Source organism: Watersipora subatra, chromosome 8, assembly GCF_963576615.1.
Source record: "Watersipora subatra chromosome 8, tzWatSuba1.1, whole genome shotgun sequence".
NCBI classification, from domain to species: Eukaryota; Metazoa; Bryozoa; class Gymnolaemata; order Cheilostomatida; family Watersiporidae; genus Watersipora; species Watersipora subatra.
The window spans coordinates 65,022,853-65,040,625 of NC_088715.1; the positions used below are offsets into that span (position 1 = coordinate 65,022,853).

The 17,773-nt window shown below is 33.8% G+C and overlaps 1 protein-coding gene across 2 annotated transcripts in view; it reads right to left on the reverse strand.

Moving 5' to 3' along the window:
* LOC137401367 (coronin-7-like) overlaps positions 1-17,773 on the reverse strand; it is a 48,949-nt gene that overhangs the window by 18,882 nt on the left and 12,294 nt on the right. For both annotated transcript variants that reach the window (XM_068087687.1, XM_068087686.1), the window contains exons 7-11: positions 12,389-12,472; positions 12,066-12,148; positions 9,272-9,384; positions 5,177-5,322; positions 4,996-5,091 (exon numbers count right to left, since the gene is read on the reverse strand). In XM_068087687.1, coding sequence (XP_067943788.1) covers positions 4,996-5,091; positions 5,177-5,322; positions 9,272-9,384; positions 12,066-12,148; positions 12,389-12,472 — 522 coding nt within the window. The remainder of the gene's footprint in view (positions 1-4,995; positions 5,092-5,176; positions 5,323-9,271; positions 9,385-12,065; positions 12,149-12,388; positions 12,473-17,773) is intronic.

A 17,773-nucleotide genomic window follows, 5' to 3' on the forward strand; every position in this document is an offset into this window, starting at 1 on the left:
TGTACATACAGTCAACTAGTATCCTTGTTATAAACAATCTGTACATACAGTCAACTAGTGTCCTTGTTACAAACCATCTGTATATACAGTCAACTAGTGTCCTTGTTACAAACCATCTGTATATACAGTCAACTAGTATCCTTGTTACAAACCATCTGTACATACAGTAAACTAGTATCCTTGTTACAAACCATCTGTATATACAGTCAACTAGTATCCTTGTTATAAACCATCTGTACATACAGTAAACTAGTATCCTTGTTACAAACCATCTGTATATACAGTCAACTAGTATCCTTGTTACAAACCATCTGTACATACAGTCAACTAGTATCCTTGTTACAAACCATCTGTATATACAGTCAACTAGTATCCTTGTTACAAACCATCTGTATATACAGTCAACTAGTATCCTTGTTACAAACCATCTGTACATACAGTCAACTAGTATCCTTGTTACAAACCATCTGTATATACAGTCAACTAGTATCCTTGTTATAAACCATCTGTACATACAGTCAACTAGTATCCTTGTTATAAACCATCTGTATATACAGTCAACTAGTGTCCTTGTTACAAACCATCTGTATATACAGTAAACTAGTATCCTTGTTACAAACCATCTGTATATACAGTCAACTAGTATCCTTGTTACAAACCATCTGTACATACAGTCAACTAGTATCCTTGTTACAAACCATCTGTACATACAGTCAACTAGTATCCTTGTTATAAACCATCTGTACATACAGTCAACTAGTATCCTTGTTACAAACCATCTGTATATACAGTCAACTAGTATCCTTGTTATAAACCATCTGTACATACAGTCAACTAGTATCCTTGTTACAAACCATCTGTACATACAGTCAACTAGTATCCTTGTTACAAACCATCTGTATATACAGTCAACTAGTATCCTTGTTATAAACAATCTGTACATACAGTCAACTAGTATCCTTGTTATAAACAATCTGTACATACAGTCAACTAGTATCCTTGTTACAAACAATCTGTACATACAGTCAACTAGTATCCTTGTTATAAACAATCTGTACATACAGTCAACTAGTATCCTTGTTACAAACCATCTGTATATACAGTCAACTAGTATCCTTGTTACAAACCATCTGTATATACAGTCAACTAGTATCCTTGTTACAAACCATCTGTACATACAGTCAACTAGTATCCTTGTTACAAACCATCTGTATATACAGTCAACTAGTATCCTTGTTATAAACCATCTGTACATACAGTCAACTAGTATCCTTGTTACAAACCATCTGTATATACAGTCAACTAGTATCCTTGTTATAAACCATCTGTACATACAGTCAACTAGTATCCTTGTTACAAACCATCTGTATATACAGTCAACTAGCATCCTTGTTACAAACCATCTGTATATACAGTCAACTAGTATCCTTGTTACTAACCATCTGTACATACAGTCAACTAGTATCCTTGTTACAAACCATCTGTATATACAGTCAACTAGTATCCTTGTTATAAACCATCTGTACATACAGTCAACTAGTATCCTTGTTATAAACAATCTGTACATACAGTCAACTAGTATCCTTGTTATAAACAATCTGTACATACAGTCAACTAGTATCCTTGTTATAAACAATCTGTACATACAGTCAACTAGTATCCTTGTTACAAACAATCTGTACATACAGTCAACTAGTATCCTTGTTACAAACCATCTGTATATACAGTCAACTAGTATCCTTGTTACAAACCATCTGTATATACAGTCAACTAGCATCCTTGTTACAAACCATCTGTATATACAATCAACTAGTATCCTTGTTACAAACCATCTGTATATACAGTCAACTAGTATCCTTGTTACAAACCATCTGTATATACAGTCAACTAGTATCCTTGTTACAAACAATCTGTACATACAGTCAACTAGTATCCTTGTTACAAACCATCTGTATATACAGTCAACTAGTATCCTTGTTACAAACCATCTGTACATACAGTCAACTAGTATCCTTGTTACAAACCATCTGTATATACAGTCAACTAGTATCCTTGTTACAAACCATCTGTACATACAGTCAACTAGTATCCTTGTTACAAACCATCTGTATATACAGTCAACTAGTATCCTTGTTATAAACCATCTGTACATACAGTCAACTAGTATCCTTGTTATAAACCATCTGTATATACAGTCAACTAGTGTCCTTGTTACAAACCATCTGTATATACAGTAAACTAGTATCCTTGTTACAAACCATCTGTATATACAGTCAACTAGTATCCTTGTTACAAACCATCTGTACATACAGTCAACTAGTATCCTTGTTACAAACCATCTGTATATACAGTCAACTAGTATCCTTGTTATAAACCATCTGTACATACAGTCAACTAGTATCCTTGTTACAAACCATCTGTATATACAGTCAACTAGTGTCCTTGTTACAAACCATCTGTATATACAGTCAACTAGTATCCTTGTTACAAACCATCTGTACATACAGTCAACTAGTATCCTTGTTATAAACCATTTGTACATACAGTCAACTAGTATCCTTGTTACAAACCATCTGTACATACAGTCAACTAGTATCCTTGTTACAAACCATCTGTATATACAGTCAACTAGTATCCTTGTTATAAACCATCTGTACATACAGTCAACTAGTATCCTTGTTACAAACCATCTGTACATACAGTCAACTAGTATCCTTGTTATAAACCATTTGTACATACAGTCAACTAGTATCCTTGTTACAAACCATCTGTACATACAGTCAACTAGTATCCTTGTTATAAACCATTTGTACATACAGTCAACTAGTATCCTTGTTATAAACAATCTGTACATACAGTCAACTAGTGTCCTTGTTACAAACCATCTGTATATACAGTCAACTAGTATCCTTGTTATAAACCATCTGTACATACAGTCAACTAGTATCCTTGTTACAAACCATCTGTATATACAGTCAACTAGTATCCTTGTTACAAACCATCTGTACATACAGTCAACTAGTATCCTTGTTATAAACCATCTGTACATACAGTCAACTAGTATCCTTGTTATAAACAATCTGTACATACAGTCAACTAGTATCCCTGTTACAAACCATCTGTATATACAGTCAACTAGTATCCTTGTTACAAACCATCTGTATATACAGTCAACTAGTGTCCTCGTTACAAACCATCTGTATATACAGTCAACTAGTGTCCTCGTTACAAACCATCTGTATATACAGTAAACTAGTATCCTTGTTACAAACCATCTGTATATACAGTCAACTAGTATCCTTGTTACAAACCATCTGTATATACAGTCAACTAGTATCCTTGTTACAAACCATCTGTATATACAGTCAACTAGTATCCTTGTTACAAACCATCTGTATATACAATCAACTAGTATCCTTGTTACAAACCATCTGTATATACAGTCAACTAGTATCCTTGTTACAAACCATCTGTATATACAGTCAACTAGTATCCTTGTTACAAACAATCTGTACATACAGTCAACTAGTATCCTTGTTATAAACCATCTGTATATACAGTCAACTAGTATCCTTGTTACAAACCATCTGTACATACAGTCAATTAGTATCCTTGAGAAAAGTTAGCTGAAAGTTAGCTTGCAGTGAGGACATGAGTTGGTTGCACAAACTGCCCACCCTCAACGGCCAAAGCTAATATATAGAAACTGCTACTACAGTAGTTAATAGAGACTGGCATACCCGGCGAGACTGGCATACCCGGCGATAAGTGAAAATCCACAAAATAGAAACTAATTTTTATCGCATATGAACTAAATTTTAACACCAGAACACTTAAGCTGCACTCTAAACATATCGTATTTATTTTCCATATAATAAATAATTTGAAATTATTTTGATTGACTTTCAGTTTGTATTTCGACTTCATTCCCATTATTCTAAGGCAGGAAATACACTTACGTAGTACGGGTATAGTTCGGAATTCATCTGGTCTAAATATAGAAACTTGTGATTAACCGGGTTCGTTGTGAGAAGTCACAAGTCTTTAAAAGTACAGTGAAACTCGGATAGCTCAAACACATGATTAACTTGAACGGATTTGTTTGGTCCATTCCCCCGCAATGATAAACTGCTTTAGATAACTCGACCTCAACTTCGTTAACTCAAACAGTTTTTTGCCCAACGGCTTCCGAAACGATTGTTATCGCTTTAGAATATCACTTTATTCCAAGCCATAGAGATAAACATCAACTTTTAGTAGTTCTTAGGCATCATTATTACCACTATCGGCAAAATATTTTTGTTAACGACTTTTCTAAAAGTTTGCAAAAAATCAAATTTTACCAAACATCCGCTTTGGGATATCCCTACGAAAGCATGGAAAAGCGAGGTAATCTTCGGATAAACTTAAAGAAAAGTCGGCAAAATTGGTTTTTGTTAAAACGCTCAAAAGAAAAATATGCCTTTTTTCTGAGCGTTTCAACCGCGATCAAGTTTTGCCTATTTTAATCTGAAAACGTCCTGGCAGTCACATCACCTAAAACAAACAAACAAACCAACGTCAAGTAATAGGAAAATATTTATGCTTTCTGATAAAAATTGTTAAAACAGTACACGAGAGGCCAGTTAACTTGCAACAAGCAATCTATGCTTTTGATTTATATATAGTTTGTATATGTACTGATAAATACATGCACTTGTGACAATGTTTTCCTAACTTGAACGCTCTGATAACTCGAACACTTTTTCTTGGTCCGTAAAGTTCGAGTTCGCCGAGTTTCACTATATGTATATTTATGTCTTTAAATATTTTAAATGTTTTTCATTAATTTTCTTTTATTTTTAATTTTTAAACAAATAATTTTTAACCGCGAAATACTGAAATCGTGAAAGGTGAGCTACGGAGCAACGAGGGATTACTGTTTGTAAAAACTACTAATCCACCAAAGAACAACAGATGTTGAAAAACGTAACCCAAGATTATCATAGTTCCTACCTTGGGAGCCTCCCCAGCTAACCATTCTGTGACATCACTTCCCGCTTGGCCAGAGTAGGTATCGGGAAACACATCGGCGTGAAACTCAGCGTATGACTATAACAGAAGTGATACTGTATGAGCAAATCTCGCGTCGCTAGCGGCGCTCCAACCATGATGGAGACGGAGAACAGCTACCCACCCGTCGAGGAATGATGTATGGCACAGGTACAACGCTATCTTTGCTCAAGGCAAGCATTCTATTGACCTCTCCTTTCATCACATCGACAGCTTGCTTTGGGATAAGGCACGCCCCTTTCAGTTGTATAGGCAGGGGGTCACAGGCAGCTGCAAACAAAGGCAGCAGCGGATAGAATAGTGAGGACTAGGCCTTCATATATTGTCAAACTTTCACATACAATGTCAGTCAATTTTAGTATTTACCTCATGTCGAAACCGTTGCAGATTGAAACAAATATTTTTTACGAAATGCATTGTGTTTCATTTATTTTGGTTTAAAGTTCAAGGACATGATAAGAAATACTCCAGGTAATTACATAAAGCTATAAAACAAATAGATTATGTAAAACTAATATATATTATTTATTATGTAAAACTAATAATATTAGTTATGACATAAAACTAATATATACTATTTATTATATAAAACTAATATATATAAGTTATTATATCAAACTAATATAATATATATAAGTTATTATGTAAAACTAATATATATTATTTATTATGTAAAACTAATAATATTAGTTATGACATAAAACTAATATATACTATTTATTATATAAAACTAATATATACAAGTTATTATATCGAACTAATATATATAAGTTACTAGCTGCATTACCCGTCAACGGGATCAGATTCTTGTACAGCAAGAGGTTTATTGAGAGTTGTCTTTCATACTGTAAAACAACGCCAACTATGCAGTTACATCTCCCTCTCTCTGTCTCTCTCCGTCTCTCCCCTCTCTCTCTCTCCCTCCCTCTTTCTCTCCCTCTCTCTCTCTCCCCCCCCCCCCTCTCCTCCTCGCTCTCCCTCTTTCCCTTTCTCTCTCCTCTCTCTCCCTTAGTTCAACGCAACACATGCGGATAGACAACATTTTTGGTTTTTCTGTCGGGCGTATGAAGAAACAGTTTTCGGCGTGTGCCTACTTTTGAGCAGGCGACGTATAGCTGGTCATGGCTGATGCAGGGTGACAGTAAGTCGATAGCAGCTGCTCTCTTTCTTTTCACAATAGCGTATCGAAACCCTCGGAGTACTCGCGAAAGTTCTGTAATAGTAAGTTACAGTAGGCCTACTCAGAGCTGGAAAAAAATTAGTAACTCGGCTGCTGAAGGAAATGAACATGACCCACTATCACGAACAGCGGCAAATCCAACGTTATTAAGTAGTGGAGATGTGGCAATTCATAGACAATACAACATCGTATAAGAAACACTTACCTTTATGATGTGGAAATTTAGTAGGTGAGAAATGCGTTTTTCTAGTGGCTCCAAGAAACAAACGTTTACGTGACCTTCTCGGTACACGTTGGCAGTAAATATTAATTGCATGTAAATAACTACTCATTAATTTATTTTATTTAATGAATAGTACATTTGTATAGCTGTATAGACACCTTTGTATAGGCCGCAGAACTCAGGAAAGGTGCTTTTTAACACGGCAGAAAATTTGCCGTTTAAAAAGCATGCTAACAGGGGATTTCGGTTAATGCGCTCGAGCGGTGAAAGAAAAACAACAGAATCGCCACACCTTTATATAAGCCGCTTGGCTCAAATCGTCAGAGAAAAGTAGCAGCTAATAGTCCATATTACGAAATTACGATATTACGAAATTACGATAATTAGTACTCATATTAATTCGGTTGGCTTCGTTCGACCGAATGGAAAAAGAAAGACCGCTCTATAATTTATTTACCGTTACTACACATATTAATTCAGTTCGCTTCGTACGACCGGAATTCGTACGACGATAAAAGAAAAGACCGCTCTATAAGGCGGACAGACAGATAGACAGATAGACAGATAGATAGACAGATAGACAGACAACGATTGCCGTTTATATAGTAGATTATATAAAACTAATATATATTATTTATTATGTAAAACTAATAATATTAGTTATGACATAAAACTAATATATACTATTTATTATATAAAACTAATATATATAAGTTATTATATCAAACTAATATATATAAATTATTATGTAAAACTAATATATATTATTTATTATGTAAAACTAATAATATTAGTTATGACATAAAACTAATATATACTATTTATTATATAAAACTAATATATATAAGTTATTATATAAACTAATATATATAAGTTATTATATAAAACTAATATATATTATTTATTACATAAAACTAATATATATTTGTTATTATATAACACTAATATATATTATTTAGCATATTAAACTAATATACATAATTTATTACATAAAACTAACATATATTAGTTATTACATAAAACTATGAAAAGAAACTGAATTCAAGCAGGCAAATAACCAAAGTAGCAATAAATAGAAATACATAATTGTTGCCTTCATGTTAAAAATGGTGAATTGGCAGACTCGGTAATAGAGAACACGGAAAATACATACATAGAGTTCAAGATAGAAACACGGAGCTTAACTTCAAGTATGTCAACTTTAAATTAGCATTAAACTTATATAATTAAACCTACAATTACCATATTTTTATTATTTACATTTGAGTTACAAAAATTTCATGTTTAATAGTCGCTGCCAGCATCTTCATTTGTTTTAGGCTTGTTACTCTCACTTCCATTCTCACTTTGGTACTCTCACCAATATACAACCCTACAGGATAGGTTACGAGCATCATGTGGGCGGAGTCTCACCAATGATATACAACCCTACAGGATAGGTTACGGGCATCGTGTGGGCGGGGGTTTAATGATCGAGCTCTGTTAGAATTGTGCTAGCCTGGGTCATGCAGCTAACACAGTTCTCGCGGGGCGGTCGCATTGCCTTGTTAGGTTTTTGGGTCCAGATTTTTATCGCCTATATGCGTCGATCGCGGATTACACTTGTTTCCGTTTAGCAGTACAAAACAACAAAACCTGTAACCAGCAAACACGTACTTCCCTCTTTTCCTCTTTAATTTTAGCGATATACTAGGATCCATAGGAAATAAAACATTTCAAATCACCTATTTTTATCAATTTTGAGACTTTTAGGGGTCCTAGTATATGCTTAAAGTTAAATATAATTTTTTTTCTCTAGTTTTTATTAATATTTTGCCACCGCTAATATAAAATGACAAAGTCTTTCATCGTTGTCATATTGTTTGGCCTGGCCAATAAGATGGGACAGCAGGCAAAGCTGTGCAGTGTAGTTTTCATAATAAAAATCTAAATATAAAACCAAATTTGGACTATTTCACAATGGCGACTATTAATATCACAAATGCTTGTGAATAGCAACTGACTGATCATAACGGTGACAATATCGGGCAACTATATTTATTTGACAACAAAATAAAGCCAACAGATCCGTAAAATAACCACAATTGTTCATAATATTTGTAAATTTACAAGGGGCTATTCAGCATATTTCTTTGTTCGGGTACCGTGTTCGAGTTCATCACAACAGAGCTCGACCATTAAACCACGCCCACACGATGCCCGTCGCCTATCCTTGTGGGGTTGTATATCACTGCTCTCACATCCATTCTCATGATAACCACTAGACAACTCGAGAACATTTTCTAAAAATTGATTCAAAGTTGTTTGCTCATGTTTTATTATGATTGTTGTTTTAATTTTAATAACAGCATTGTTTTCTTCATTTATCCCGCCACTCCTACACTCGCACTGTCTCCTTGGACTTCATGATTTTAAATAAAAAAAGGTATGAAGTCGTGTTTAATATTATTCGGGCACCATAGATCCAACCTGCATACATTCCAATTAATGTATGTGAAGGAGAACTGAGCGCATATGTGCTGAACCCATGCTATATATTACTCTCGTCTGCCCATACACTAAGCATTCCTTAGATTCAACGTAAGTCTTCTATCAATCTCTTTTGTATCAATCATATTATCAGTAAAGCATCTAAACACGTTGCTATTAATAACTGTCTTGTCTTTAGATGTATTGTCTAAAATCACAAGACATCAGATTAAATATTATCGTAATGCTTATGTAATCCAATTTACACATAAGCATTACTACACTCCATTTAAAACTGATAGAACTATTTAAAATTCTAAAGGCTATAATAATGAGAGACGACATACCAAGAGCGACGTACGGCATCTTTCCGGAGCATTCCATAAACCTGACATTGTTGTCTCCCTTTCCAGCGAGATATAACATGTTGGTGTCGTTGTCAAAGAGGGGTATCAGTGTCCTTTTAAACGAAACATAATATATAACACATAATATACACATCGACAGTAATATAATCAAGCCTCTCTCATTCACAGACAGCTTTTCATACAATTGGAAAGGTAAAGTTCACTTCACAGATAAACTCAACGCAAAGTTTTAGTAGATTTTATCTGAATGCATCGGTATTTTTCTATCATTTGCGATTGCTTTTGATGTTTGAGGTGGTCTGACTACCAGGCCTGTATTCACTGATTGCAAGTTGGGGCGGCTAATGTTAGGCGACTAGTTATGAACACCTGGGGGTGTGGAGGGGGGCGGTAAAAGCCCCCCAACAGATTTCCCTCCTGTAGGTCTGAGCTGGGCCTCTCATGTGAAGTTTTAAAAAATTTTATGGGAAAGTATCAACATTTTTCTATTTTTTGAGATTTGTTTTGTTTTAGGTGATGTGACTGACGAGACGTTTTTAGATTAAAATAGGCAAAACTTGACTGCGGTTAAAACTCTCAGAAAAAGACATATTTTTCTTTTGAGCGTTTTAACCCTTTCGCGGGCGAATTTTCAAAACTAAATCAGACTCCCATGGGCGAATTAATTTTCCAAAAAATCAATTTTTTTCAAAAGGTTCATACACTTTTCTGTGTGTTATTATGTGTATATATCTATGTTTAAAGGTGCATATGTATACATGTATATGTCCATAGGCAAATATATATATTATAAATAAATAAAAATGTATAACATAAAATATATGCTTTTCATAATAATTGTCTATTTACGAATGATATTTTCGAAAGCATTCTCCTTTACAAAGGCCCACATCACAGTCTTTGCATCATGTACTTATTCGTGTAACAAAGAGCTCCCACAAAGATGTACTTCCTGGATTGACAGGCTCAAAAAACTTTTCAAAATACTCTACTGGTTGAGCATCTACTGGAGTAAATACTGGGCCTGTCACTGCTATAAACTACTAAATTGTAGGAGATTTATCTCTGTTTATGTTGGTTATATTCTTCCAGGCACTGGCATCACTCCTACTCACATCCTCATTATTACTGCTACCAGCCTTTTATTCACTGTCACTTCCAGATGTAAAGTCATTCCAATCAAAATCCGAACCTGATTCACTGTCATCTCTTGCTACTAAATCTAAAAAGTCACTGTCAGCTCTGAATCTTCTAGTAATTTCGGTACTAGTACTTGCTTTATTAGAATAATCTCGGGAGGTTCTTTTAGAAGTCGCCATGACGGTAAACTAAATTCAAACTCTCGAAAAATTCGGTAAATAAAAGCTAAAACCAAACCAAGAAAAATAAAAGTTGATAAATTATTTAGAACAATTTTCTAATTTTTTTCGAAAGTTTATTTGTTCATCACTGCTAAAAACGATCGTTTTTTTCACAATTTTAAAGTCAATTTTTGAGGCTAACCGAAACTACGATATCGTAGCTTGCTATTGGTAAAAAAATTAAATAAAAAACGGCATTTAGCTAACCAGAAACTGCAATAATAAATTACGTTACCGAAACGACAAAAACGTCGCACTGCCCATTAACAGCCGTATCGCAAAGCGACAAAAATGTCGCTCTGCCCGCGAAAGGGTTAACAAAGATCAATTTTGCCGATTTTATTATAATTTCATTCGGAGGTTTTTACGCTTTCGATGGGACACGGCCAAGCGGATGTTTGGTAAAATTTGATCTTTTGCAAACCTTTTTAAAAGTCGTTGACAAGAATATTTTGTCGCTGATGATAATAATAACGCCTAAGAACTACTAAAAGTTGATGTTTTTCTCTATGGCTTGGAATAAAGTGATATTCTACAGCGATAAAAACCGTGTCCATGGCCTTTGGGCAAATAACTTTTCGAATAAATGAGGTCGAGTTATCTGAAGCAATTTATCATTGCGTTGGAACTGACCAAACAAATCCATTTGAGTTAACCTTGTGTTTGAGATGAAATGTTACATTTTATCCGAGGGCGCGTTATCCGAGTTTGACTGTACTTAGCCGCAAAAAATTCCTAAAAAGTTGGGGTGGCTCAGCCGGCCAGCCGCCCCAGGGAATACAGGCCTGCTGACTGCCAAAATGTTTCAAGATGAAAATCAAAAAACTTGATCAAAATCAAAAAGGTCAGAAGAAAAATAAGTGATGAAATGAGGTCACTAGTTGTGCGGCTGCCTATCTCTCTCTCTCTCTCTCTTTATTGACATCGACTATTGTGACTGTTGCAGGAAAACGCGTTTCTATTTTGTCGGTCCATTTGCCAAGTGCATAATCGCGCTTTTGGTTAAATCTGAGCGTTTAACCGTGATCAAATTTTGTCAATTTTAATCTTAAAACATCCTGGCAGTCAAATCAGATCAAAAACAATCGTAAATAATAAAAAGTACCTTCTGATAAAATCTATTAACATTTTGTGTAAGTTCATCTTTGAAGTTGAAAATTCAGGCACACTCATGGTGCTTCCGTGAGTGCTTCTAGCTGTTTATAATCTCAGTGACTCTACAAGAGGCTTACAGACAGCCACAAAAACTAAAAAAGTTAATAATCAATACTGGAAAAGAATTTTCCCCTTTTGATGGGTTTATTTTCTATTGGTCAATAGGAGGATACAGTATCAGCAGTCTGGCAACTGGAGCCGAGCTACATCGTTGTGAACAGACAATTCCACGAATGATTAATGTCACTCATATTTACCCATTGCTATTATCAATTTGCACGGTGCTGAGGGAGTCGGATAGATTCCGCAAGTCATATACCATCACCTCTCTATTTCTGCTCTGTAAGGATCAGACAGTTGATGGTACAAAACTACTAGAGGGATCACATGTGCGTTACCAGTCTGTAGAGCTATCTCTAAACAAGAAAATAATATTATAACACAATTACAGCAACATTTCAGGGCAGCAATAATATTGTATTGCAATATCCATCAATAGAACTATGATAATAAGCTAGGCTAATGAGACCTTCAAATCTTGTCGAATATTGCCAAGTTAGCAGCGTATAAAACCACAAACCGTGTCATATCCCGTAGTCATAAAATGGTTGTTGTTAACGCATACAATCCTTGAGTCCTTCACTCCTCTATGACCTTGACATGTCTGTAAAATAAAGACAAGGTTTCACCATATATCTCCTACACCGTAACAAAGTACCTCAGTTTAATGTATTCAATATTAGCCAGCTGTCTTTCCGGTATTACCAACTCATCGTCATTTTTTAATGTTTTTTATACATGAGGAACCTAAAGAACTCCACACAACCCATAGGTTTTACATGCAGCCCATTTGATGGGATGGCAATGCCTTGCGCTGATATACTACCATTTAAAATTCTTTACTTATAACTAATGCCTCTCACAAAAGCAATAGAATAATCATAAGGATAGGGCGAGCGTGGTGTTTTTCCCATATGCGGAGTTGCCTTCCCACCTTTGAGCAGTCAAACAAAGACAAAATGAAATGCAACAAGACGCCTTATACGAACAGGAGTTAATAAGGACGATGCAAGCAGACTAAACGCGAGGAGATACATAGCATGCTGCATGTGCGCCCTGTCAGACTTACAAGAGGAGATATTGAGACAGATGATCAGCTCAGTTTAATATGGACACCACTAGACTATTAGTAGGTCTGAGGGACGGTAGGAGGGTGCAAACAGAATAATCTAGGGCTATGCACTATCATCTATACTAGACTCCACACTATCATCTATACTAGACTCCACACTATCATCTATAATACTCTGTGAGACTCCATTGTTAACCCTCATGTCCCTCAGTCCTTAGTGAGTCGAAGCCTGATGATGGGTCAGCAAAGGTGGCATTTAGATGATATACACCCAACTAAGAGATTAAATTACCCATTCTGACTAAATACACTGATCTCGAGCAGTCCCAGTGAGACATTATACAATTATCTCACTCACTGCCAGCATACCTCTTGTGCTGCCGGTATACCTCAGTTGCTGACAGCATACCTCACGTGCTCACAATATACCTCACCTGCGGCAAGTATATGCAAGTGTTCCACACTCATCTCACCTGCTGACAGCAAACCTTATCCGCCGCCACCATGTGCAGGTGTCATAAGTAATATACTTTACCCTATGGCGGACTTGAGCGGGTTTCAAGAAGTGAAGAGTAGAAAAAACAATCTACGCAATGAGATACAGCCACAACTCAGTCTGCATGCTACTAAATAGACACTATAGAACTACTAAATAATCACTATAGAACTACTAAATAGGCACTATAGAACTACTAAATAGAACTACTAAACAGACACTATAGAACTACTAAATACGGACTATAGAACTACTAAATAGACACTATAGAACTACTAAATAGGCATTATAGAACTACTAAATATGCACTATAGAACTACTAAATAGACACTATAGAACTACTAAATAAGCACTATAGAACCACTAAATAGACACTATAGAACTACTAAATAGACACTATGGAACTACTAAATAGGCACTATAGAACTACTAAATAGACACTATAGAACTACTAAATAGACACTATGGAACTACTAAATAGACACTATAGAACTACTAAATAGACACTATAGAACTACTAAATAGACACTATAGAACTACTAAATAGGCACTATAGAACTACTAAATAGGTGCTATAGAACTACTAAATAAGCACTATAGAACTACTAAATAGACACTATAGAACTACTAAATAAGCACTATAGAACTACTAAATAGACACTATAGAACTACTAAATAGACACTATGGAACTACTAAATAGACACTATAGAACTACTAAATAGACACTATAGAACTACTAAATAGATACTATAGAACTACTAAATAGACACTATAGAACTACTAAATAGACACTATAGAACTACTAAATAGACACTATAGAACTACTAAATAGGCACTATAGAACTACTAAATAGACACTATAGAACTACTAAATAGGCACTATAGAACTACTAAATAGACACTATAGAACTACTAAATAGGCACTATAGAACTACTAAATAGACACTATAGAACTACTAAATAGACACTATGGAACTACTAAATAGACACTATAGAACTACTAAATAGACACTATAGAACTACTAAATAGACACTATAGAACTACTAAATAAGCACTATAGAACTACTAAATAGACACTATAGAACTACTAAATAAGCACTATAGAACTACTAAATAAGCATTATAGAACTACTAAATAGACACTATAGAACTACTAAATAGACACTATAGAACTACTAAATAAGCACTATAGAACTACTAAATAGACACTATAGAACTACTAAATAGACACTATAGAACTACTAAATAGACACTATAGAACTACTAAATAGACACTATAGAACTACTAAATAAGCACTATAAAACTACTAAATAAGCATTATAGAACTACTAAATAGACACTATAGAACTACTAAATAGGCGCTATAGAACTACTAAATAGACACTATAGAACTACTAAATAGACACTATAGAACTACTAAATAGACACTATAGAACTACTAAATAAGCACTATAGAACTACTAAATAAGCATTATAGAACTACTAAATAGACACTATAGAACTACTAAATAGACACTATAGAACTACTAAATAGACACTATAGAACTACTAAATAAGCACTATAGAACTACTAAATAAGCACTATAGAACTACTAAATAAGCATTATAGAACTACTAAATACGCACTATAGAACTACTAAATAGACACTATAGAACTACTAAATAAGCACTATAGAACTACTAAATAGACACTATAGAACTACTAAATAGACACTATAGAACTACTAAATAGACACTCTAGAACTATTAAATAGGCACTATAGAACTACTAAATAGACACTATAGAACTACTAAATAGACACTATAGAACTACTAAATAGGCACTATAGAACTACTAAATATGCACTATAGAACTACTAAATATGCACTATAGAACTACTAAATAGACACTATAGAACTACTAAATAGGCACTATAGAACTACTAAATACGCACTATAGAACTACTAAATAGACACTATAGAACTACTAAATAAGCACTATAGAACTACTAAATAGAGACTATAGAACTACTAAATAGACACTATAGAACTACTAAATAGACACTCTAGAACTATTAAATAGGCACTATAGAACTACTAAATAGACACTATAGAACTACTAAATAGACACTATAGAACTACTAAATAGACACTATAGAACTACTAAATAGGCACTATAGAACTACTAAATAGGCACTATAGAACTCCTAAATATGCACTATAGAACTACTAAATAGACACTATAGAACTACTAAATAGACACTATAGAACTACTAAATAGACACTATAGAACTACTAAATATGCACTATAGAACTACTAAATAGACACTATAGAACTACTAAATAGACACTATAGAACTACTAAATAGACACTATAGAACCACTAAATAGACACTATAGAACTACTAAATAAGCACTATAGAACTACTAAATAGACATCATAGAACTACTAAATAGACACTATAGAACTACTAAATAGACACTATAAAACTACTAAATAAGCACTATAGAACTACTAAATAGACACTATAGAACTACTAAATAGACACTATAGAACTACTAAATAGACCCTATAGAACCACTAAATAGACACTATAGAACTACTAAATAGATACTATAGAACTACTAAATAAGCACTATAGAACTACTAAATAGACATTATAGAACTACTAAATAAGCACTATAGAACTACTAAATAGGCACTCTAGAACCACTAAATAGACACTATAGAACTACTAAATAGACACTACAGAATTACTAAATAGGCATTATAGAACTACTAAATAAGCACTATAGAACTACTAAATAGGCACTCTAGAACCACTAAATAGACACTATAGAACTACTAAATAGACACTATGGAACTACTAAATAAGCACTATAGAACTACTAAATAGGCACTCTAGAACCACTAAATAGACACTATAGAACTACTAAATAGACACTACAGAACTACTAAATAGGCATTATAGAACTACTAAATAGACATTATAGAACTACTAAATAAGCACTATAGAACTACTAAATAGGCACTCTAGAACCACTAAATAGACACTATAGAACTACTAAATAGACACTATGGAACTACTAAATAAGCACTATAGAACTACTAAATAGGCACTCTAGAACCACTAAATAGACACTATAGAACTACTAAATAGACACTACAGAACTACTAAATAGGCATTATAGAACTACTAAATAAGCACTATAGAACTACTAAATAGGCACTCTAGAACTACTAAATAGACACTATAGAACTACTAAATAGACACTATAGAACTACTAAATAGACACTATAGAACTACTAAATAGGCACTATAGAACTACTAAATAGACACTATAGAACTACTAAATAGACACTACAGAACTACTAAATAGACACTACAGAACTACTAAATAGGCACTATAGAACTACTAAATAGACACTACAGAACTACTAAATAGACACAATAGAACTACTAAATAGATACTATAGAACTACTAAATAAGCACTATAGAACTACTAAATAAGCACTATAGAACTACTAAATAGATACTATAGAACTACTAAATAAGCACTATAGAACTACTAAATAGACATTATAGAACTACTAAATAAGCACTATAGAACTACTAAATAGGCACTCTAGAACCACTAAATAGACACTATAGAACTACTAAATAGACACTACAGAACTACTAAATAGGCATTATAGAACTACTAAATAAGCACTATAGAACTACTAAATAGGCACTCTAGAACCACTAAATAGACACTATAGAACTACTAAATAGACACTATGGAACTACTAAATAAGCACTATAGAACTACTAAATAGGCACTCTAGAACCACTAAATAGACACTATAGAACTACTAAATAGACACTACAGAACTACTAAATAGGCATTATAGAACTACTAAATAGACATTATAGAACTACTAAATAAGCACTATAGAACTACTAAATAGGCACTCTAGAACCACTAAATAGACACTATAGAACTACTAAATAGACACTATGGAACTACTAAATAAGCACTATAGAACTACTAAATAGGCACTCTAGAACCACTAAATAGACACTATAGAACTACTAAATAGACACTACAGAACTACTAAATAGGCATTATAGAACTACTAAATAAGCACTATAGAACTACTAAATAGGCACTCTAGAACTACTAAATAGACACTATAGAACTACTAAATAGACACTATAGAACTACTAAATAGACACTATAGAACTACTAAATAGGCACTATAGAACTACTAAATAGACACTATAGAATTACTAAATAGACACTACAGAACTACTAAATAGACACTACAGAACTACTAAATAGGCACTATAGAACTACTAAATAGACACTA